This window comes from Phragmites australis, chromosome 21, assembly GCF_958298935.1.
Source record: "Phragmites australis chromosome 21, lpPhrAust1.1, whole genome shotgun sequence".
NCBI lineage: Eukaryota > Viridiplantae > Streptophyta > Magnoliopsida > Poales > Poaceae > Phragmites > Phragmites australis.
Window position 1 is genome coordinate 3,509,099 of NC_084941.1, and position 24,302 is coordinate 3,533,400.

The 24,302-nt window shown below is 44.0% G+C and overlaps 2 protein-coding genes across 2 annotated transcripts; both read right to left on the reverse strand.

Annotated features, from left to right (window-relative positions):
• Window positions 1-2,461: 2,461 nt before the first annotated feature.
• Window positions 2,462-4,071, reverse strand: LOC133904036 (protein FAR1-RELATED SEQUENCE 5-like). Its single transcript, XM_062345518.1, has 2 exons — window positions 3,929-4,071; window positions 2,462-3,788 (listed from the first exon to the last, which is right to left on the reverse strand). Exons 1-2 carry the CDS (start codon window positions 3,940-3,942, stop codon window positions 2,462-2,464), a joined length of 1,341 nt encoding a protein of 446 aa, XP_062201502.1. The 5' UTR covers window positions 3,943-4,071.
• A 6,393-nt stretch (window positions 4,072-10,464) lies between these two features.
• LOC133903955 (cytochrome P450 89A2-like) lies at window positions 10,465-12,306 on the reverse strand. Its single transcript, XM_062345454.1, has one exon. It carries the CDS (start codon window positions 12,190-12,192, stop codon window positions 10,624-10,626), a length of 1,569 nt encoding a protein of 522 aa, XP_062201438.1. The 5' UTR covers window positions 12,193-12,306; the 3' UTR covers window positions 10,465-10,623.
• Between the last annotated feature and the right edge of the window lie 11,996 nt (window positions 12,307-24,302).

Below are 24,302 nucleotides of genomic sequence, written 5' to 3' on the forward strand. Positions count from 1 at the left end.
TCGCTGCTCGGTTTGCTCGGCCCACGAACGGTGACTTATCCTCTCCCTCTCCTCCTCCTCCACCTCCAAACCGCACGCGCCGCTCAAGTCCAGTCCACGCCTCTGCCTCCCTCTCGCTGGAGCTTCTCGGCAAATCCACGCTCCACCGCATCTCCGAGAAGCTCCGCAGCCTCGGTTACCTCGAGGCTGCCCCCGAGAACCCCTCTCCGGCCCTGATCCTAAGCGCGAGCTCGGCGGATGCCCACCCCGGCCCATCTCCCGCGCCACCGTGTCGGCTTCACCCTAGACCCGAGCTGGGCCACGGGCGACGGCGAGGCCGACTCCGCGGCGTGACGGCGGAGGAGGCGTGGGAGGGATACCAAGTCTACTTCGGCGCCACCGTCCACGGCGGAGCTGGCGCTGCCGCGGGACGAGTTGCGGTGGCTGCAGGGGCGCCGCCACGGGAGGTCTGCCGACCGTCGCACCGCCGACCGTCACCATTGATCCACTGAGCCTACACTGTCGCGAGCCGCCGTGCCCTCAAGCCCGATCCGACGCAAGAGGACGCAACCTGCATCAGTAGCAGCTTCAAGCGCCGAGTTTCAGATGCAGCAGCGACATTAAGCATTTGCATCAGACGCGACGACGACCTGGAGCATTTGCATCAGTTCTGCTTATAGAAACATTGTGTCTGAATGTTGTCTGAATATTTGTTTTGTGATTTTTTTTTTGTAAATTAAGAATGTAGTGACTGAATGTTGTGAATTGAGAAATGTAGTGGCCGAATGTTTTGTGAATTGAGAATCTCATGATTGAATGTTTTTTGAATTGATTCAGTAATAACTGAATGTTGTCAATTGAGAAGTGCGATGACTTCAAGTTGTCAATTGAGATGTGCAATGTCTGGACAGTGAACACTTAACACTTGCAAACATTTTGCTGCTGCAAATTGATGCAACTAATTTTCCACTTCAACAAGTTCATACAGGAGGAGAGAAAACAATACACTCACATTGCATTGTGTGATAGGAGAACTTTGTTTTATGATATTTTGCAAGAACTTATTTTCCAATAAACTCACAGTGCATGACTGTTTCTGTTATACTTATCTTGAATTGTGCAGAATTCTTAAAGAATTACATAATTCAACTAATTTTGCTTTCTATCATTGATCAATCCAGATTTTGTCATGAATTCTCTCTACACCATAATAGCAAACAAATAGTTAAAAGAGACAGTGAGGAATACATACTTACAAAAGGGAATTCAGTGCTGCTAGTATCAAACCAAAAGCAACTTCAGTGCTGCAAGCAGTCCACATCTATATATAGGACTAAGCAAACTATACAAAAGGTTATTGCAGCATCTAAAAAAAAAAAAAAAGAACCATATATCCAACAAAAGTTTTCCAGAACTGTTTGCACCAAATCTTGAGTTGTTGTCCAGAACACAACTCCATTGCTAAAATAATTCTTCGGTAAGAAGATTATCATTGATTGGTCCCGTCAAGAGTTGAGTAAAGCTATTAAGGACTGTGTATTCTCCAGACTCCTCCTTAACCTTAGAAGCACTATCATTTGCCACTTGTGCTGTTGTACCAACATAGAGTGCTTCTTCCCCAGCCTCTTGTTCCTTCCAGGAAAATAATATCAAAAGATGAAGAAAAAAACATATGACTAAATAATAACATTGAAATGCAGATTTTTTTTTTGAAATAATACCATTGAACTTTTTCTCTTTTTACTTTGTCCTTTTTTTCTAGTCTTGCGCTTCTTATCAAGCCAAGTTCTTTTTCGCTTTGAAACTCTTACGCGGACCTCCTTTTTCTTTAGGCGTGCATTACTCAACAAGTCATTTGGGGGCATAACATCTGTGCAAACTGTACATGGATCAACAGTACTAGTACATGCATTGATTTGTTCTTCAACTTGCTTGCTAAGCAAGTCAAGTGCATTGTTTACTAACAAGCTGCATTCTGGATAGCTGGCAGCTCGATGTGCCAAATTGAGAAATTTGTGGGATAGAAATTTATAGCGAAGCATAACATCCAATCGTGGATTCTCAATTATGTTTCTTCCTTGGTTGTCTTGTATTGTTCCATTCCGCGCTTCCCGTGTCCATCTCGTTAATATATATTGAGTCGGCAGTGACTTGATGTTGATCAAATCAAGAACTTTCAGAGCATGGGCACACAATATCCCAATTTTGCTGAATTGCCCACAGCTGCATACAACTGTTTGCTCCAAAGGATCACCAATAACTTTATACTCCTCCTCAAAGGTCAAATCTCCCTCAAGACTCGCAATTGCTACAAGATATTCATCATTTCCATCCAATGCCTTGGTGCATGCTGCCATGGATCTTTCATATTCACCTTGAAAAGCTTCGAATATAACAAGTGTGTAAAGCTTGCTAGCTTGCAACAACATAGGTGTCCTCATTTTAATTCTAGGTAATTTTTTCCTTGAATCAAATTCCGAATTCAGTTCATTATTTTTTTTCCTTGCACCACCCTTTCAAAATGCTTAAGAAATCGAATGATATCAAAATTTGATTTGAAATGAATTTTCAGGTCATTGTTCAGACTCTCACTCAATTGTGTACTTCTCATTCCTAGTGTGAAAACATCCTTCATATAACATTCAGCCCATTTTTCTTTCAACTTGTATATACTGTCCAACCAAGTTTGCTTGCTCACCTTTTTCCTCATCATGTCAAATGCCTCTTCAAATTTTGCCTCATCCTCGTACTCATACATGCATGCACTAAAATATGAGAGAATACTTGATTCTTCATTCTTCTCTTGAGTTAGATGTTTGATAGCATTTTGCATAATGTGAAAGGTGCACAGTCCATGCCATGTTTCTAGAAAAACTTCCCCAACTGCTTTTCCCATTGCAAAATCTTGATCTGTATACATTGTTTTAGGTTGCCGCCCATTATGTGCTTTTAGAAAGGTCTCAAAGAGCCACTTGAAGGACTCAAATGTTTCATCATACATAAGAGCCGCACCAAAAACTATTGTTTCTCTAAAATTATTGAATCCAACAAACACACCAAAAGGCCTGCTCTCTTTGTTTGTTCCAAATGTAGTGTCAAAACTAACAACATCACCAAAATGTGCATAGTCAGTGATCATTTTAGCATCAGCCCAAAATATGTTTGCTATTTGTTCTTCACAATCCATTTGCAATGCATATTGGAAAGATGGGTTCTCGGCAATTTTGTCTTGAAAAAACATAAGCATGCTACCTGCTTGACCATATGCCATCTCTTGTTGGCGCTTGCTCCGTAAATAGTTCTTGTGATCACGAAGGGTGTAGGTAAGATTAATTGATCCACCAACTTGGCGACTTGCCAACTCATGTGCTGCCTTTGGCCCAATTCCGGCATCGTTGGCTGTTTCAATCTCAAAAGCTTGTAAATCTGAAATTTTTCTTTGTGACACCATCAAGTGTAAGGTTTGTGGCAAGTGCAGGGCGTGATTGTGTTCCAGAACCAGTTCTGTCACTTTATAATTTCCCTTCTTTCGGTCCATTGCAAGACCCATACGGACTTGACAGTCGGTTCTTGTTTCAGCTCGAGGACACTTTGTTAAATGATCTCTTTGGTCTTTTCCTCGATGACCCTCATTTCCACAAACATATCTACATGATGTAACCTTGCCATCGGGCTTTCTTCTGTTTGTGTACCTTTTTCTGACCTCAAAGCCCTTCTGACCTCCATAGCTAAGCCAAAACATCCAAGCCTCATCTGAATTTCCGAATTCCATACCAACGTGAGGTACCAAATTAGACACAAGGCTCTCTCTGTAAAAAAAAAAATGCCACCAAGTATAAGATTATTGCATAGACATGCTGACCGAAAACTTGCATACACATGCTACGATGACCAATTAAATATTACCAAACATATTCATAAAGAACAAGTATGAAATTGTATTACACACCTATCTACTTCCATCTGAGCACTGTTCAATTCGTTTTGATGGTACAAATGACCCGGATCTTCAATCCATTGATTCTTCCATAAGAAAAGGGGCAAGTTTGATCAAGTCCAAGCCAACCTCATGAGGTGTGTTCGATTAATAGTCATCGGTGTGGAAGACAGCAGAAGAGAGGCACACTGTTGAGACTTACCCACGCTAACAGATATTTGAGCGCAGCGAAGCTCGTTGCTCGTAGCCGTCCAGCGATCGTCTCCTCACACCAACAGAGTAGTCAGACCTTTTTTTCCCGGGCGAGCGAGTGAGCAGAGGCACGAGCGAGGGAACCCACGGCGTCTCGCGCCCATTTTTTTGCCTCGTCTCTGACTGGGCCGAGCAAACCGAGCAGCGAGGACGTTCGTGGGTCGAGCAAACCGAGCGAGCGAGCGCAGGAGCTATCCCACCGTTCGATTCCCGTCGAACGTTCCAGCCGAGTTCAACGTCCCTCTGACGTAAAAACACCAATGTCAGAGGAACCGGTTCCCACCAGCACACGTGAGTTGATGAGCTTCGATGTGCGTGAGCGTTCACACGAAAGAAATAAACCAGCTCAGCGCTGTTCGAGAAGCTAGCCTTTATGTGAATTGTCCAAAATACCCTTGGCAACCTAGCTTTTAGGTTGACTTCTCTAAACATTGCATACGGATCTTCAAACATGCCAATTAACATATCTAAGCATTGCGTAATCACAGGTCCAGAACTAGTCCATCATAGGTTAATCTAAACATTGCATAATCACAAGTCCAAAACTAACAATCGCAGGTATACGGACAAAAATGAGATTAAAACATTACAATTACTCCAGTGGAGAGATCTGGAGCAACAACACAGGATGGAAAACTACCTGAGGGGTTCTTGGCCGACGGGCACAGCCTGAGCTCGGCCGGCGGCGTGAACCTTAGCGCGGCGACACTCGGCCCATGAGGAGGGAGGCGCCGGTGATAGGCCAAGACAAAACGGGCACGCACTCGCGCATGCACCGATCGAGGTGGAGCTCACCGTGGACTCGAACGGAGGGAGGAGCTACAATGCAGCAGCTCAGTGATGGGGTGGCGGAAAGCTAGACGGAGCTGGGGAAGAAGAAGACGACGCACTCGATCCGACAGGGAGACGACAAGTTCTACGTGGAGAAGCTCTGTGCTACCCTCCTCAGCACTTTTTGGGGTTTGGGCTTGACAGGACCTGCGGCGGTGTGGTGGATTTGAGCTCGGTCATGGTGGATCCAGCGACATCTTCATCTTTCTAGCCTTCTCTGCTTCTTGCTTTCTTGCTTCTCTTCACGTCTAGTTACTAGCAGATGGTTTCTCTACCTTCCGGTCCCTGACAAATTGACCTCCAAGCTCCGGCCGATGATCCGCACGCATGTGCAGTCGTCGGTCGACCATCTGGGACGTCGGCTAATCGAAGATTAACAGGCTCCCGCGACGTGTGAAGTGGTGATAGCAAGATGTTGTGTGCGCGTAGACGTGAATGGAGACAGGTGTGAACGAAAGTGGATCTCCCCACTAGGACGTGGAGAGAAGAGGTCCTTTTATAGGCAGCAGCTAGGGCAGCCAGTGGGGAGAGGGCATCGTGAGGGAGCGTCGCCGCTATTCTGTTCAGCAGAAGCGCGATTCTCTGAGGTGGTTGAGCTGCTCCGTTTGATGGCGTGCGAGTGAGTCAATCGGATTGATGCGTCGAGAGATCCGTATGGCGTAGCGAGTCAATAAGCTCGGTGGCTTCTCGATGCTCATCTGGTATTGGACGCATACGTAGATGCCAACTGACTGGTGGGTAAAGAACGACTGCCTTTCAATCCTTGCCAAGCTGTATATGTGGATACGTATTTTGGAGAGTTCCCCGTGAGTGCATGTACATGCATGCACTCTAGCTCTATTTAGCATGTGTATGTGCATGTCCCATACATGAAGCTTCTTTGCTTCTTTTTTTCTCCTTGCTTCCTGAGTAGCGCGTATGAGCTCCTATCAATATGCATGAACAAAATATTGTCGAACATATATAGCCGAAATACAATCTATAGCAAACAGCATGAATATATATACATAAGTTCAACTTTTCAAACACTTGATGTTGTTCTTCCCCCTGTCAATTTCGGCCTTTTTAAATACATTGTTTAATAATGATATCTGCGATACGGCTGTGATAGCCGATCACCTATATGTTACTTTGGCAACATCAAGTTAGCATGTAAAGACTCACAGGATGGCAACCAAGGAACATACCAAAACTATAAATGATAATCAAGCATATCTGGAGGCGATGCCCATGGCACATGCATTGGCGGGATAGATGATAAGAATCGATGATATGATGGTCAATGGTTTTGATGACCAGATGCACACCGGTGATATTGTGATTGTTTATGGGATCCCCACGTCCGACCACAACTACGTTGGTTGGCCTTTTATGCACATATTTAGCCAAAAGTTGTTTGAATGTCAACTTCGTTTTTGCTTCTTGTGTAGTTCTAATATCAGTAATTCTAGCATTTTTTACTATTTATGTTGTTTTTGCCTTGTCCGAACTGCATATACGCTATTTGGCCATAGCTAATGTGGTCATGCCATCTCTCTTCTTCTCATCAATTCGTTCATCTATGGACGTACTAGTGCCTGTACCCAAAGCATGTATGTGTTTGGCCAAACCAATGTTAGAAACAATATGACCCGTATCAACATTAGTTTGCTTTTCAACCAAAACCACCTCTCTATTATATAGATAACTAGTGTTACCCGACACATTTTCAACGGCGGCAAACCTTTGTTCCTTTGAACCTAAATCTAAATTTTTATTTACACTATGGAAATTAGAATGCTCTCTATTACTTTCAGACCTTGTATGTTGCTCGCTCGTAGGCTAAGTTCGTGTAACACTAATTTGTTGTGGCCTAAAAGCATGTAGTTGTGATGTGTCATAAGAAGATGATCCTATAGGCTCTGAAAATATTAACCAGTTGTTTTCTAAAATCTTCACGTCATGTATATAGCTCGACCATAGACCTATTAAGTGTCACATTAACTGGTTGTTACGGTCTAGCAACGTAGGATTGTGATGAATCATAAGGATACGAACCCATACGTAGTTGCATGTATGGTATAAGTTGTTGAGAAGCATTAAAATTATTTTCTGGTAATGGACTATAAAAAGTTTCCGAGCCCTAAAGTGGCATAGAAGGTGTGCTTTATGTTACAATATTGTATGGAGGCATAAACATACTTGCTGTATTTTCATCTATTCGACTATAATTATTAGTCAACTCATCTTTTTTTATTTTCAGTCTGATCTATTGATTCTCTTCTGGTGTACGACACAAACCGAGCACAGGAGCCTTCATGTGGCTCTTCTTCACGTGATGAAGACTGATGGGATATGAGCTTCTCGTGGATGCCGATCGGCTGAGCGCTGCCACTGCGAATTGATGTGGTGATCGTTCGAACTCGGTTCACGCAGCACAACACACGAACCGAAACAAAAAGGATGGATGATGCAGTCAGGCTGTATGGCCCTCTTTACAGCAGGAGCGTGCAAGCTTTTCAGACGCGAAAACGAAGGCGCAGCGTTTGTTTAAATTTTAATCCTAGCGGCGTCTTTCACAGGCACGGCCATGCATCCTCGCGCCGCATATGCATGCTTCTGAAATGGATGACGCAACATAGCAATTTTTTCGTTCATCCTCGAGAAGACCAAAATTTTGAAATTTTAATTAATTTTTATCTGTGAATCTTACGGATTAGTAAAAGAAATTTTTGGAAATTAAATATTTCGTTTCCCTATAGAATTCTCGAAATTTGAGTAAAAATTTGAGTGAAATATTAATCCGCAACACAGCAGCACGTGTCGCGATGTAGGGACAGGAGTACAGGACCGACATGTTTGTCCGTGACCGGACGCAACCATTGGCTGCACTTGCAGAGCGTGGAGTTAGGGAAGGCAGCGTCTCAGGCGTCCCGGTCCGATGTACAGCGGCAGCCTCTACACGGAACCAGGAGCGGTCAACGTGAAACCGCACTGCTGATGGCACGCCACGCTCATAAGCCCGACATGTATATGGGCCATGAGCTGACGGCGTCGCACACGAGCCCGACATTTACATACTCATAAGCCCGACATGTATATGGGCCATGAGCTGACGGTGTCTTACACGAGCTTAAGCTGATAAATACAGGAAGCATATTTGGTATTCTTACGAGTATATACTTTTACATATCTATTTCATAATATAGGGGTATCTTATGTGATAAGTGGTATGTATATAGAACATATGAGTATATAAGATCATTCAAGTATTATCAAAATCTATTAAAATTGCTAGATTTTTTTTTCAATTTTTTCATTAATTCAAATTGGAGTATCTTAGAATGAGTATATAAGTATACTCATAGTGATAAAGAAATATTTCTAGTTTATTTATGTAGTATATCATAGTAGAGAATATGTACTTTCGGGAGTACAGACTAGTTTATATATATATATATATAAGATCAGCTTAAGCTATGAGTTTTTTTATATTTTCTAACAAAAATAATTAAATAAATAGATGCATGATGAAAAGATTTACCAGAATAAATGTCCACCGTCCTCTTAAAGGGTGGTTAAGCCCTTACCGCCCCCTAAGGACCGTAAGCACTCCACTCATACATGGTGACCCTTACCGCACTCTGATTAGATGGCTAGGCCCTTACCCCCTCTTACGGGGCGGTAAGCCCCCATATAAATAGTACTCGGCATGAGTACTATTTATGTCTCCAATTCCTCTCTCATCTTCTCTATTTAAATCAGTGGTATTCTATTGTTTTAAAAATTATATAACTTTTTTACGTGTTTCATAATCCATGTGCAACCTATTTTAATTGGATTTACTAAAAAAGTCTGTGTAGAATTTAAACTAAAATTCTCAAAAAAAAGATACTTTTGTAACTTCTAACAAGCCTTAAATAAATTTCCAAAACTCTGGAAAAAAAAATCACTAATATTCTTCTTATGTGATGGACTAATTTTTAAAATTATTTACAACCCTAGGTTATATGGTGAAAAAGTAAATTCCTTTGTAATACTCTATTTATATGTATTTTTATCATCTTATGTATTCATATGTTTGAATTCAAATTGAATTAAAAGAAGAATTTCATATGAAATGATAAAACACATATACATACAGTATTACAAAGGAACTCACTTTTCCACTATATAAACTAGGGCTGAAAATAATTTTAGAAATTAGTCTATCACATAAGAAGAATATTAGTGAATTTTTTTAATTTTTTTTGGAAATTTATTTGAGGCCTAACCATCATTAGAAGTTATTAAAGTAGTATTTTTTTGGAGAATTTTAATTTAAATTCTACACAGGTTTTTTTTGGACGTATCCAATTAAAATAGGTTGTATATATATATTATGAAATATGTATAAAAAGTTATATAATTTTTAGAGTAATAGAATACCACTAATTTAAATAGAGAATATAAGAGGAGAATTAGAGACATTTCATAGAGGGCTTACAGCCCTCTAAAGAGGCGGTAAGGGTTAGCCGTCCAATTAGAGAGCGGTAAGCGTCAGCACGTACAGGTGAGAGCTTACCGTTCTCTCAGGGGCGGTAAGTATATGAGAAGACGGTTTGTCGTTTATTTTTATAAATCTTTTTATTATACATCTATTTATTTAATTATTTATGTTAAAAAATATATTAAAAAAACTCCTTAAGCTACCACGATCGGGTCGGAGTGGTTGGTTCAGCCCACGCGTTGCAGGGCCAACCATGTGCTCGGCTAGCCGGGATGTGTCTGATTTGGGCTGATCCAAACGAAGCTGGCCTCGGTTGAGATTTGTTGAGGATGACCGAGCCCAGCATGGCCCGTACGGGTACTTTGTAGACGAGCAAGTGTTACCACTCATGGGTAGTACTGAGCCGTTATTTAGTTCATTTAAAAAATAATAATTAGATAGGATAAATTTTCAATTTAATTAAATGAGTTTTAGGGTCGATCGAAAAAAAAACTAAAACTTGCATTCCTACTTGTTTTTCATGCGCAGATGGCGCCCGTGCAAATTTTTGTGTATCGTGTTCTAAAGGTTGGTTTGTTTGTTGCTTCTGTTTTTTTATAATAATTTTTTAATTTTTTAGCGTATAACTTTTTAAAAAATCTATTCTCAGCTAACTTCTTAGTATATAAATTTCTCAGAAAAATCTTCTGGCTTCTCTATAAACTACTTTTTTGCAACCACGTTTGTTTGAGCTTCTCGTACTGGAAAAACTAGAAACAGAAGCAACAAACAAATATGATCTTAGTGTATCCGTGAAGTGCCATGTTCGATACTTTCTTCTATGTACTCAGCATATTTTTTCAATTATTTATGTATAACTTTAGATTCTATTTGATAATGTTCTAGCTCTAATTATTTTTAAATCTGATCACTTAAAGCTAATTTTTAAGCTAGAGCTGTAGACAGTTTAAATATCTTTGACTAAGATATCTTATTTTTATCTTATACTAAAAATAAATATTTAAAGTATTTTATTTTATTATATAAATTTTAAATCCTATATAAATGTCGGAGCTAAAATTCGGTCGAACGAATCTTATTTGTACAACCCGTTTATACGTGGGAGACATAGTTTATCCTGTCGTAGTCTGTAGTCAGATCCATCATCGTGCGGCCGCTAGATTTTTGTCCAGCGTTCGCCATTGCTGCGAGTAGTACTGGTACTTTGAGTCCTCCTGGGCACGAGGCGCGGGCGAAGCGGCTTCTTCATGACGGTGGTGAACTCGCTCTTCTCGGCGAAGTCCACCTCGTCTCCGGCCACCTCCTTCCACTCGAACTCCCGCACCATGTTGGCCACGAAGTACTCCAGGTGGAGCATGGCGATGTCGATCCCCGAGCAGATCCTGCGTCCGACTCCGAAAGGCATCATCCTGATCCCCTTGGTGCCCGTCACGTCCACGCCCTCGCCGTCGCCGCCGGGGAGGAACCGCTCCGGAGAGAACTGCATCGGGTTCTTCCACTCCCGCTCGTCCCGGCCCATCTCGGCCACCATGAAGTTCACCGTTGCGCCTTTGGGGATCAGGTACCCGCCGAGTTCCATGTCCTCCGCCGCCATGTGCGGCAGCACGAAGTGCGCCGGCGGGTGCTTGCGGAGGCCTTCGAGGATCACCGCCTTGAGGTACGGCATGTTGTGGACGTCCTCCTCGGAGATCTCTTCTTTGTTGTCGCCGGTGGTGGTCTTGATCTCGTTGTAGAGCTTCTCCTGGATGGCCGGGTTCTTGACAAGCTCGGCCATGATCCACTGCAGCCCGGTGGATGTGGTGTCCGTCCCGGCGTTGAGGAACTCGGAGCAGAGGTGGATGATCTCGTCGTCGGTGAGCGGGCGGTCGCCGTCCTCGGGGAGCTTGATGTCGAGCAGGGTGTCCACGTATGAGTGCTCGAACGTTGTCTCTTTCCTCGGCTCGCCGCCCCGCTTCTTGTACTCGCGGCGCGCGTTGATGAGGGGCAGGAAGAGCTCCTTTAGACGCCGCCGCAGGGCCCGCGCCTTATCGAGCCGCCCACGGAAGAGGTGCTTGGTGACCGCCGGGAAGAAGGCGAAGATGGACATGTCCTTGGCGAAGTAGATGAGTTCCTCGCGCTGCGCGGCGGCGACCGCGCTCACCGCGGGCTCCTCGAGGCGCTCGCCGAAGCACATGAGCACGAGGAGGCAGAACATGGCGTAGTGGAACGTCTCCACGACCCGGGGCGGCGCCTCGGGCCCGGACTCCCCCAGCTTCTCGACGAGCACGCTGCGCACCCACGCGCGCGCGGGCGCGAACAGCTTCATGCGCGACGGGTGCAGCGTCTCGGCGACGAGGTTGCGGCGCAAGAGCCGCCACACGGCGCCGTAGCTGGCGCGCGTGATGGTGTTGTCGTTGTCGCCGAGGAGCCTGACCGACGCGAGCGCCGGGCGGTCCGCCAGGGCCGCCCCGCGCTCCACGAGCGCCACGTGCGCGAGGCGGCGGTCGGCGACGAAGACGAACAGCCGCGCCCCAAAGCGCAGCGACACGACGGGGCCGTGGCGCTCGAAGAGGCGCCGCAGCAGGGGCTCCACGTCGGCGGGCGAGTTGGTCAGCCACACCACGCTGCCGAGCAACGGCACGGACGGCGGGCCCGGCGGGAGGCGCTTGCCCGGCGCGGAGAGTAGGAGGAGCGCGGCAGAGAAGAGGAGGAGGAGCGCTGCGAGGAGGAGCTGCGGCGCGTCCATCCGAACGCACGTGTGGTGCTTTTCCCCTAGTCGGATCAGAGTACTGGTGATTCGATTTTTGTATTTTGGTGGTCGTACCGTGTGGTGTGGATCACTGGATGGGTTTGGGCGTATCTTTATAAGAGCAGCTTCAGGGTTGATTTTTTCAGGGTGCTGATAGGGAAGAGAGAAAGTTTCACGTTGACTTTTCTATGTTTATACGCTGCAACGATCTGAGCCGTAGTGACAATTCTTGAAACGAATATACGCTAGAGCTGCTCTACGGGGATGAGTTCCACGTGGGTTGATTAGCGGGATGTGCTTGGGGACGAAGCAAGGAAGGAAAGGGAATATCTATTTCTTCATCAACAATTCCGCGTTGTGGGGGGTTCATTTGGAATTTGAATCAAGTCTGGCTCCTGGCTTTGTGCGTGTGCTAACGTCAGTAATGATGGATGCATGCATTTGCACGTAGAAAAGTCAAGTCAAGTATTCAACTTAGCTGTACAATTTTGTTTGAGGTTAATTTTGTTGACAATTTCCTTGCATGCCAATGAGAATTTTGGGTACCACTCCTGTCACTGAAAGGCGGGTTTGAAGTCGTATCGAATATCTAACTATAAGGTATATATATAAAGAGTACATCGTATACAGATAAGGTATATCGTAGAAATATTTAATAACTCTAGATATTACTGATCCGAAGCTGTGGGACCCTATATACTCGGAGATCACGAAGATATATATCATGAAGGTAACCCGATCAAGTACAATTAGTATCCAAATCAGATTCATCTGTTTTGCCTTGGCTGATAAGATGAAGAACTCCTTACAGACTACGACCGGATTCGAGGCGGTGTCTCGACTCTCATATAAAGTGTAGACCCAGACCCCCCGGAAGGAGAGAGGCAACTTGTGGCAAGCGACATCAAGACCCTAGCAATTGGAGATACTCGGTGACTTCAACTTTAGATTAGCCTTGATCCAATCAGCTCCATGGTAATAGGTCTAGCGCATTGCTCGTACTCTAGATAATCAATATGCAACAGCATCCACACAAGACATATGACATTACTCCAATAGGGGGCCCAAACCTATATACATTGTGTGTCTTATTTTCTGCTCGAAACCTGATCTCGAAGATACCCCTATTTAATTACATATATATTGTCAGGCATTCATGTTCGACAGTTGGGGCGCCAGTTAGAGGTCTTCATCTGTTTTTCATGGTCAATCATGTCTCAATTACGCATCCGTGTTGGATTCTCTGACGTCGGCTTCTACGACCACTTCATGTCGGCGGCAGTCACCTTCGCATCGCCTCCGGCCGGGTCCGAGATCATTGGAACTATTGCATACTGATGGGGCGATCAATGCAAATTGATCCATATCAATATCGTTGAGTCCAGCCTATTGGACACATACCACGAAGTGGGACACCTTGACTGGGATCCTGAGGAGCCCAACATTCTTCGGTTCATAGACACCAATAGCGATGGTGAAGGTCACAAGAGTATCGATGACAATTCCATCAACGGCCAAACTAGCTGAACAAATCATTTCGTGTTCATGGCCAGAGGAGTCGACGACACACCTGTTGACTAGAACGCGAGAGATTCGAATGCCATGATAAATAATGGTGTAGGAATCTTTGAGGATCTAGCAGCGGCGACCACCACCCAATATACCAACCAAGTTGAAGGCTTAGTTCATCACCAATTTTCAGGGCACGTTCGAGCGCCCAGGAACCAACGATGATCTCCATCAACTGAACCAAGGCAAGGACGAATCAATTCGGGACTTCATCCAGTGGTTTAGCGACAGGCGTAATAAGATCCCGGATATCTCCGATGGGTCGATCATCATCGCCTTCAAGAGAGGCGTCAAGGACAGAGATCTGGTTGGGAAACTGGCTACCCAAAAAATCCATACGGTCAAAGAACTCTTCAAACTGGACGATAAGTGTGCGAAGCGCGCTGAAGCCCAAGCACACGACAAAAACCTTCAATCTGGCAAAGACAAGCTCGAGTCTTCAAAGAACAAGGGGAGGAAGAGCAAATCCGGCGACAAGCATAAGGATCCGGACAAGACCATAGCCGTGGTCAAGGGGTGCAAGTCATGCAACACCAAAGACAACAAGGGTAAAAGCTGTGGTGGTGGGAAGTGGTGTCCCGTTTATCGGTCCAACCAGCACGACTTCGATGAGTGTCAAGTTATCAACAAAAAGCATGAAGAGAAGCTCAAGGCTGCTATTGCTGACTACCATAGCAAACAAGTCAAGCCATATGCTGACGATGACGAGCCTGAATTCCGAGGTCGATCATAACTTGGCACACATCTTTGGAGGATCCGCCACGTACGAGTCCAAGAGGCAGTACAAGACAGTCAAAAGGGAGGTTACCCTGGCTCTGACTAGGCATCCCTGATACCTCAAGGGGTCAGAGGTTCTGATCACCTTCGATCAAGCTAACCACCTAGTTGCATTTTCACATAAGGGTTGGTACCTGGTCGTGGGACAGCCTACCATCCTTAACATCAAGGTCTCTTGAACCTTGGTTGATGAAGGTAGCTTACTCAATCTCATCTTCGGTAAGACATTAGACAGGATGGGAATCCCAAGGTCGAAGCTCAAGGCAAGAGCTGAGCCTTTCCATGGTACTCCCTCCATTTACTTTTACTTGTAACTCTGTATTTACTATAGCAAATTTGACCATGCATTTTTTTCTAAAAAAGATTTATAAATACTTAAAAATATATAATACCAGTAAAGTTTGTTGCATGATAAATCTAATAATACAAAAATTTGAAGTATCTATAAATTTTTTTAGAAAAAAAATGTACGGTTAAATTTGCTACAGTAAAAAGGCAGTGACAAGTAAAAGTAAATGGAGGGAGTATAACTCCAAACTCATCGACCATGCCCTTTGGTCAGATCGAGTTACTAGTCATGTTTGGCACGTTTAACAACTTCTACACGGAGAAGCTAACCTTCGATATTACGGATTTCGAGACGACATACAATGTGATCCTAAGCCGCCCAATGCTGGGCAAGTTCATGACTGTGGTACATTATACGTACCAGACGCTCAAGATCTCAGGTCCCAAAGGGGCCATAACTATCAAGGGAGATCAACGTGCAGCGATCATTTGCGACAAGCAAAGCCTGAAGATGGTCGAGAACTTCTGTCGCACGGTGGCTACAACAAAAGACATAGAGTCTAAACGTCAGAGGCGTCAAGCCATTGGCAAGAGCAAGTATGGTGCTAAGGACTCTAACCTCGTGATTTTCGCTGATACTTCCAAGTCTGTCTTCGCCGCCAAGGGTGAGACCAACGACGACGCCAGGGATAAGAAAGCTGTTGGTGGTATCAAGGCAGTACCCCTCGACATGTTTGGGCCAGCTAAGATGGTCAAGATAGGGGCTGACCTTGACCCCAAATAGGAACTTAAACTCATCACTTTCCTCCGGGTGAACCAAGATGTGTTTGCATGACAATCGTCCGGTACGCCCAGAGTCCTTAGGGAGGTGATCGAGAATCGACTAGCTATGGAACCCAGTGTCAAACCTGTGGTGCAAAAGCAGCGAAGATTCATAGAGGACAGAAAGCAAGCCATCCAGGAGGAGGTCGGCAAACTCCTAAAGTCGAACTTCATTCGAGAGCTTCATCATCCTACATGGCTCGCGAATCTTGTCATCGTGAAGAAAACCAACGGCAAGTGGAGGATGTGTGTCGACTTTACCGACCTCAAGTCTCAAGGATTCTTTTTCTCTTTCTCGCATCGACCATATTGTTGACTCTATGACAGGTTGTGCATTCCTATATTTTCTAGATGCCTATTCGAGGTATCACCAAATAAGCATGGGGATAGAGGATGGGGAAAAAAATGGCTTTATTACTCTCTTTGGTGTATTTTGCTATGTAAAGATACCTTTTGGTGCTAGCGCTATTTATCAATGGTGTATTCAAAATTATTTACAGCCCCAGATTAGGTGCAATATTGAAGCTTATCTTGATGATATTGTAGTCAAGTCTAGAAACAAAGATGTATTGATTGATGACCTCAAGGAAACATTCGACAACCTCAGGAAGTATGATGCTTAACCTCTAGAAGTGCATGTTCGATGTTCCATCCAGCAAGCTTCTCGATTTTCTAGTGTCAAGTTGAGGCATTGAGGCTAATCCAGGCAAAATCGAGGCTCTCGACCAGATGCAGTCACCTCGAGCACTGAAGAAAGTTCACAAATTGACATGATGCATAGCAGCCGTTAGTCGATTCATCTCCAGGATGGGCGAGCGAGAGATACCTTTCTTCAAGCTGCTAAAGAAACACCACCGGTTCGAGTGGATGGAAGAAGCAAAGAAGGCTTTTCAAGACTTGAAAAGTTTTTTATCATCTCCGTTAATTCTAACCCCGCCTAACGACAAAGATACGCTTTTTTTATACATTGCAGCTACCCTACAAGTTGTAAGCACGGTCTTGGTGGTCTAACGGGAATGTCCCGATAAAAAGGGCAAGATCCAGAAACCTATTTACTACGTGAGCAAAGTCCTACATGATGTCAAGCTACGATACCCGCAAGTGCAAAAGTTGTTGTACATAGTCCTGATGACTTCCCGGAAGCTATGACGTTATTTCTAAGCGCACAATGTCACCGTCGTGACAATGTATCCACTGAAGGATGTTATACGCAATAGGGAGGCTACTAGGCAAATCGCGCAATGGCGGTCAAACTCAAAGAGTTTGACGTGGACTACACACTGTGTACAAGCATTAAGTCGGGAGTACTAGCAAAATTCATCGTTGAGTGTTCAAACGTTGAAGAAACAGAACCAAACATGCCCGAGGACCACTAGACGCTTTTCTTCGATGGATCTCTAACGCTCCAAGACTCGGGGGCTGGCATTGTACCAAAAATCTCCAACGGGCGACAAAGTCAGGTAAATCATTCAATTAGGATTAAAATCTTTCAACAATGTTATAGAATATGAGGGACTGGTAAACAGGCTCCGCATAACTGTGTCACTTGGAATCAGTCGACTACTCGTGAAAGAAGACACACAACTAGTCATAAACGTGTAGTGAGGGTATTTATAGACATATATCAACCACTTTCATCGTTATTATATTTTTACCCCTTATCTACAGAAATATTACTGCTAACACTAGAAAATATGCTAGAATATTCCAGAGGTATTACGTTTATTTTCTACCTATATTGCCCTAAGCAACCAAATCCCAACACGTGTAGTGAGGTACCCACACTGGACCCTCCGTCGAGGCTACTGACGATCTCCTTTCACCCATTTCCTGATCGGGTTCCAGCTAACTCACATGTTACTTTTTAGGTGAGCCTTCGCTATGTAACCGAATGTAAAACCCCTGGCAATCGGGATCTCCTGTACCTCCTGTATCAGTTCTTGGATTACGTAGCTGATACGCACAATATAACAGTTGTAGTATCACAGTCAAACTTCGTAAGTAAATAGTAAGGTTCTGGATACAAAAGGCTTACAATCTGTACCCGAATATTACAAGCTTGGCCTAGCGACCATCAAAACTTATAACGAAAGCAAAAACCCAAACCATAAGTAGCAAGGGTACGAACGCAACTTCAAAGACTACTCTTCATCCCTGGCTTCACCTCCGGCAAAATCGGTATTGGCTTCTTCATCTGAATGATAGCAAGAGTGAGTATGAAAGATACTCAGCAAGCCCTATACTACTTCAAGGTGTTAATAGATGCATAAAGGGGTTTATTCAAGGATAATTCTTTACGGTTTAAATTTAAGCATAAAGAAATTTATGCAGATATCCAATTGTATCAACTATGATCGACTTCAAAACATTTTAAGTAGTTCAAAAACCAGAGACGAGTTGTATCTGGGGTTTCTCAGTCCTGGGAGGGGCTACACCTCACTCCACAGTCCATTTTAATCACATTTGTTGTACCTCTAGTACCACACAGCTTCTGACGGATTGAGCTATAAACCTCATCACACGGACATCTAGTCCACACACTCACACATCAAGACGCACACACCCAAAGTCTAGTCAAAAAGGTTCTACCTTCACATGTCCATAACCGTGGACACGGCTATTCGAATAGGTTTACTCTCTTAGAGGTTGTACAATTTTACCCACATGATATGCTCAACTCCAACCGTAGCTATCGGGGGAGCAAATCATACTGAGACTCTCCAAATACCTTTCTGCCGGACTTTTTCACGAGACATGCCAAGTCCGAGAGCTGCATGTTCCGAAGGCCAGCATCCCTTTTCAAGCCTAAGCCGATCCCTAAAACCTCCAAACAGCAGGACAAATGAACCCTTGGCTGCTCGTTGCTCTCAGCCTCCTGGTATGATGCCCAACTCAGTCCGGTGAAGAAAAATCAAGTCCTACCCATACAGGACGCATGGTTGCACGGGGTCGCTGCGAAATGACTCGGTCCTTAAATGACCGAGCCAAGCATCTTCATTGGCAATGAATACCATCAGGTAACTCAAGCCCCCAAGAGAATCCTCCCCGGAGGACCACTCTACCTGCCCGTGCCAAAACAATTTTTACCCATTTTTACACATCACCATTCATATCCTACATGACATCAAGGATTTTACAACCATCAAGGATTCATGGTATATGAGTTGTCATTGATAAAAGTAAATCTTGTCTCTGAGGAGAAGTGTTTCAAAAGCGACATCTCCGATGAGACGTATTCAATCCTAAGCATGCTAGATATCATGGCGTTGTCCGACATTAATATAGATAACGACAGGTAATCCTAGGGTGATATGTACTCTCGATGATAATGTTCAAGACAAGGCATGTGTTTGATAGGATTAACTATTACCAGTAGTTTGTAAAAGCGTAATACATAGCACATGCGATAGTAAGTCCGATTTTAGTTGATCATGTATATTATTAGAAAACATAGGCTCAATATGATCAAGGATATAGGACTTGCCTTCTCCGGAATTTTCTTCGAAGTCTTGATTGTAATCGGGATCTCCTCACTCCTGATGCTTCCTGCACAGCACTCGCAGAACTCTGGTTGCCCTGAAATCACGATTACGATCAATAACGACGATACTAAAGAAGAATCAATTAACACCAAATGGAAAGCCAAATGAATCCTAATGGATATCATAATGTGACAGATGAGTAGATCTCGATTTTAGATGAATTTCGGCGAAAGAATCGTTGAAATCGGAGCTAGAATGGTGAAGTTATGACTCCCGTAAGATTTAATCATAAAATTAAGAAATCGTAGTGTTCATAGGTGGGACCCACTAAACAGTAACCTGACCCCATATGAATAAAGATCAGTGGGACCCGCATGAACAGTACGAGTTTGGGCTGAATGGGCTTGGATGGGCCAGATCCAGGCCTAGATGGTCCTGGGCCGGGCTTGGTATACACAGGACTGGGCCGCACAGTGCTAGCCCACTTGGGTCATGGGTTGGTGGTTAATGGGCTAAGGAAGCTGGGCCGACCCACGGCCACACAACCTTTGGCAGCCGGGCCGGCCTGGTAGGCCAGCCGGCCATTGGGGCCGAGCCGTGGCCCAATCGGTGAGGCCGAGCCACGGTATGCGGTGATTTCAAGCGTGCACGCTGGGCGAGGCGAGTGGCGGAGGGGAGGGGAGAACCGGCCGGCGGTCAGAAATCGATGACGACGCACGGCGGGAAGCTCACTGGAGAAGCGTTCTGACCGGGGTTTCACGAAGACGAATGCACGCCGACCCACTACGTGACACGGTGGACTCGGCACGTCGACGACGGCTGGCGACGAGAATGGTGCCAGATCACGGTCGGAGTGGGGGCAATCGGTGCGGGGAAAATGGGCAGCACCTCCCCTGCACGGGGCGAGACCAACCTGCACAGAAGAGAGGCCTAGCGCCTCCTGGCATCACGGCATGATGGCCGGGTCACAGCACAGGGCAGAAACACGCTTGCGGTGAGCGCAACTATGGCGGCGAAAACCAAAACACGATGGCGCACGGTGATAAGCTAAGAGGAAGCCCAGGGAATTCCTACATGCCATCTAGGTGGGCGTAAGAGGGAATTGGGAGGTTCACCGAGCGCAGGAACGACGACGGGCGGGGCGGCGACCAACGATTTGTGAAAGAGACGGTGACGGCGCTGCTCGGCTACTGGCTCAGGTGAGCTCCCATCGGGCTTTCGGCGATTGGACAGTGGCACAAGGACGGCGGTAGTGCCTTGAAGCTCCGCGATAGCATATGGACGACGAATGGGTGATGGCGAGGTCACTGCGTCAGAAATGGCAGCGGCGGTAGCGCAGTGGCGAGGCGAAATGGAGAAGAAGGGCGAGAGAAGGACTTGCTGCACTATTTATAGATGGGTGAGGGAGCACGAGGAGGTGGTGCACGTGCTGCCATCACGGGAACGTCGGCGGCGAGGTGGCGCCCAGCGCCCACCTTATTTCTCGGGGTATGGGCTGCCTGTGCCAGGCAAGCCTAGGCGGGGGGTGTGGAAGTCGCGCGTGCAGGGCATGGGGGGGAGAGGGTGCACATGAGAGAGAAGAGAGAGAGCGGAGAAGCGGAAGCCGGTAGGGCGAGCACGGGATATTTCCCGGAGAGGGGAGACGGTGGCCGACGACGAGCGCGTGCTGGAGGGAAGAGAAAGGAGAAAGGCGTGACGCTTGGATTGATGACGCGTGGTTCGCGGACGGCTGAGCGGTGCGCGGGGCGGGCGAGCAAGCTGGGCCGCTCGGTGTGTCTACGGGTCGGGCGTGGCGCACGGGAGGAAGAAAGGGGACGGCTGGGCGGGCCGCCTAGTTGGGTTGCGTGCGGGAGGAAGAAGGGGGAGAGAAGGCCGGTTGCTGGGCCGGGAAAGCGAGAAGAAGGAGAATTCAGCCCGAGAAGAGGAAAAAGAAATAATTGGGATAAGAATTAAGTTTAAATTCAAATCGAGATATTTGAATTTGGATTTGACTTTTGATTTAGATCAACTTTATTTAGAATATCTGATCTTAGACCTCGAGACTTTCTAAGATGATTTGCAACAAAGGATTCGAACTCAATTGAATTGGAGCTGAATGGAATCTAGAAGTAGATTTGAAATTGAGGGTCATTCAATTTCAAACCTTCACACAAGAACCATAAAAATCTCAAACTAAAACATATGAACCTACTTAATGCATAGACTACTCTGAACTTAATTGCAGTGCACCTTGAAATACCTATGCAACTTAACACCACTCTTAAGCAGGAATGTATAAATATATATTGGCATATATACATCCACATACCTATTTCTTTAACCCTTAGCTAGCTTAATTAATCTCAAAAGATTTTAATTTGGAGTAAATTTTGTAATTAATTGGCATGCTTAAACTCAGGATGTTACACCAAAGTTCCTCGCGTCATCTTCCTTCGATCTCAGAGCTTCGCTGCACCATTTGTCCATGGGGCTTCGTCACGCCCTTTCGGCATTTGAGCTTCGCTATGCCTTCTCAAACTTAACTCCTGCAGAGCATAAAGGGAATTATTCCTACCTTAACGTTAACCTCGCTGTTTCGGTTTTTAAAATTTAACCATTGTGACCGAAATCATCGAACAAAGATCCACACGGTACCATTTCCCCTAACAGTACCAATAAGCAGACTGCCACACGGATCAAATTAACATGATCACACCGGCGGCGGCGGCCTGACATGTCCAGGTTAATCGTGGAGCAATGATTTACAGAAATCCAGCAACTTTTGAAGTTTCCCCAGGAAGCAAATATACATCGGCAACATATTTCAGAACGTTCTTCTGCTCAGGTACAAGTTGACACAGCTTATGTCCTGACTCCTGACAGACGAATATAAACTTAATAGCTTATTTGGAAGGCAATAATTTTAAACAATTGAAAATTCTTTGCATTGGTATTTCTTAGGTAGCATAGAAAATGTCCGAAGAAGATATCCACAGTAGAAGAATACCTTAGCTAGATACGCCTTATGGAATCTGTAACCCTGAAAGAGCAAAGAACTGAGACTCTACATCAGTAATCTGGCACTCTATGGATTTCTTTAATAGCGCATTTGTGTAAGGGAGGAACTTACTCTATCAGTCCCATGTAGATAGACAATCAAAGTTTGTGAAAAGGGAAGCAAAATTGCTTTGGCTCTGGGCACCTACAGATTAATGATAGTCATGGTATTCTGCTCTTTCATAGAATGGAATATACTTTGTCAGGCTGAATGGGAAATCATAGCTGCAAAATGACAAGATAAATTAAGTTTTACCATGTAAAAGTTACACAGATAAAATGTAGCAGTCATTGGCAGCATCATTGGTCACTGCATCAACAATACAAAACATAAAGGGCGTTTGTTGCTAAATACCATCGTAAAGTTGCTAAATACCATCGCAAACGCGAAAAACTCTGAAAAATACCATAGCATGCGTTAAAACACCATGAACAGTACTCAACGGCTCTAATTTCAAAATAGTGGTCTTTTGTTACTCCAAAGATCTTAGAACTTTTTGCATGTGTTCCATAATCCATGTGCAACCAATTTTAATTGAACTCACCCAAAAAATCTATGTATAATTTAGTCTAAAATTCTCCAAAAAAGACTACTTTTATAACTCCTAACAATTATTAGAACCTAAAATAATTCCAAAAAATCTGGGAAAATTTACTAATATTCTTACTATATGATGGTATAATTTCTAAAATCATTTCCATAATTAGGTTATATGGTGAAAAAGTGAGTTTCTTTGTAATGCTCCATTTTAATGCATTTTTATTATTTCATGTGATATTCTTCTTTTAATTAAATTTGATTGTCACCATATAAAATATGGATGAAAATAATTTTAGAAATTATTCCATCACATAATAATAATATTAGTAAATTTTACCATATTTTTTGGAATTTATTTGAGGCTCTAATAATTGTTAGAAGTTATAAAAGTAATATTTTTGGATAATTTTAGTTTAAATTCTACATAGGCTTTTTGGGTGAATCTAATTAAAATGGGTTGCACATAGATTATGAAACACATACAAAAAGTTCTAAGATTTTTATAGTAACAGAAGACCACTATTTTGAAATTGGAGTTGTTGAGTACTGTTCATAGCGTTTTAACGTCGGCGGTGGTATTTTTCAGAGTTTTTCGCGTTTGCGATGGTATTTAGCAACTAAGTAACTTTGTGATGGTATTTAGCAATAAGCGCTTTTTTACGATGGTATTTTCATAATTTTCCCAAACATAAAAGGCCGCACCTACCATAAAATTGGACAAACTGTGTTATCGCCTAGCTGAGGTGGTCTCACACAGAAAAAAAAATTAGTAGCATTTTGGAAGTCATAACTGAATCGTAGACAACGGAGGCAGATAAGAATTACACCTGTATTATATTTGTAGAACCCGGTCCAATCAAAGCCATTTGGAAAGGATTGCTCTAGGTGACTAGGTATCGGGATTCTGTCATGATAGTCAAATCAACCATATGTAGTAAAAATAGCATTTTTTTTTTCATCGCACCTAAAATATGAAACATAACCGTACAAGATGAGAAATAGTCCGGATCATGGCTTAGTTGGGACAATGTTGACATGATCAGAGCTGCTCATTTGATGTAGTGTGCTAATAACTAATCTTAGAGTTTCTGTAATGCATACCGACATACCGTACACAAGCATATTCCTGTTTTATATTATGCCAAAATGAACTTCATAGATCATAGCATTAGTGTGTGTATAGTTTTTTTATTCCAGAGTGTACATACTCCCCCTCTAATAAATATTTAAAAGGAATATGTATATTTTAAAAAATAGTATATACATCTAAAATAAATATTTACTTCACTTATAAAGAAGTACATATATCTAAAAAAAAGGTGGTATATACTTCAATTATAACAAGATAAACTATGAATTAAACCGGAAATATATATTTCAGAGTACATACTAGTTTTTCTATATGTGTGGTTTGCAGTTGTGCTGGGTTGTTCATTTGGGTGAGATTGCGAGTCTGCACTACAATAACCGTTCAGGTATATTTTTTGTTCCCCACTGAGGATATGCATTTCTATCTTTGCAGACGTCATCGCTTCCAATTCAGTCTCCACAGAACTACAACTTATATTTGTTGTCCAACGAAATCTTTGTGC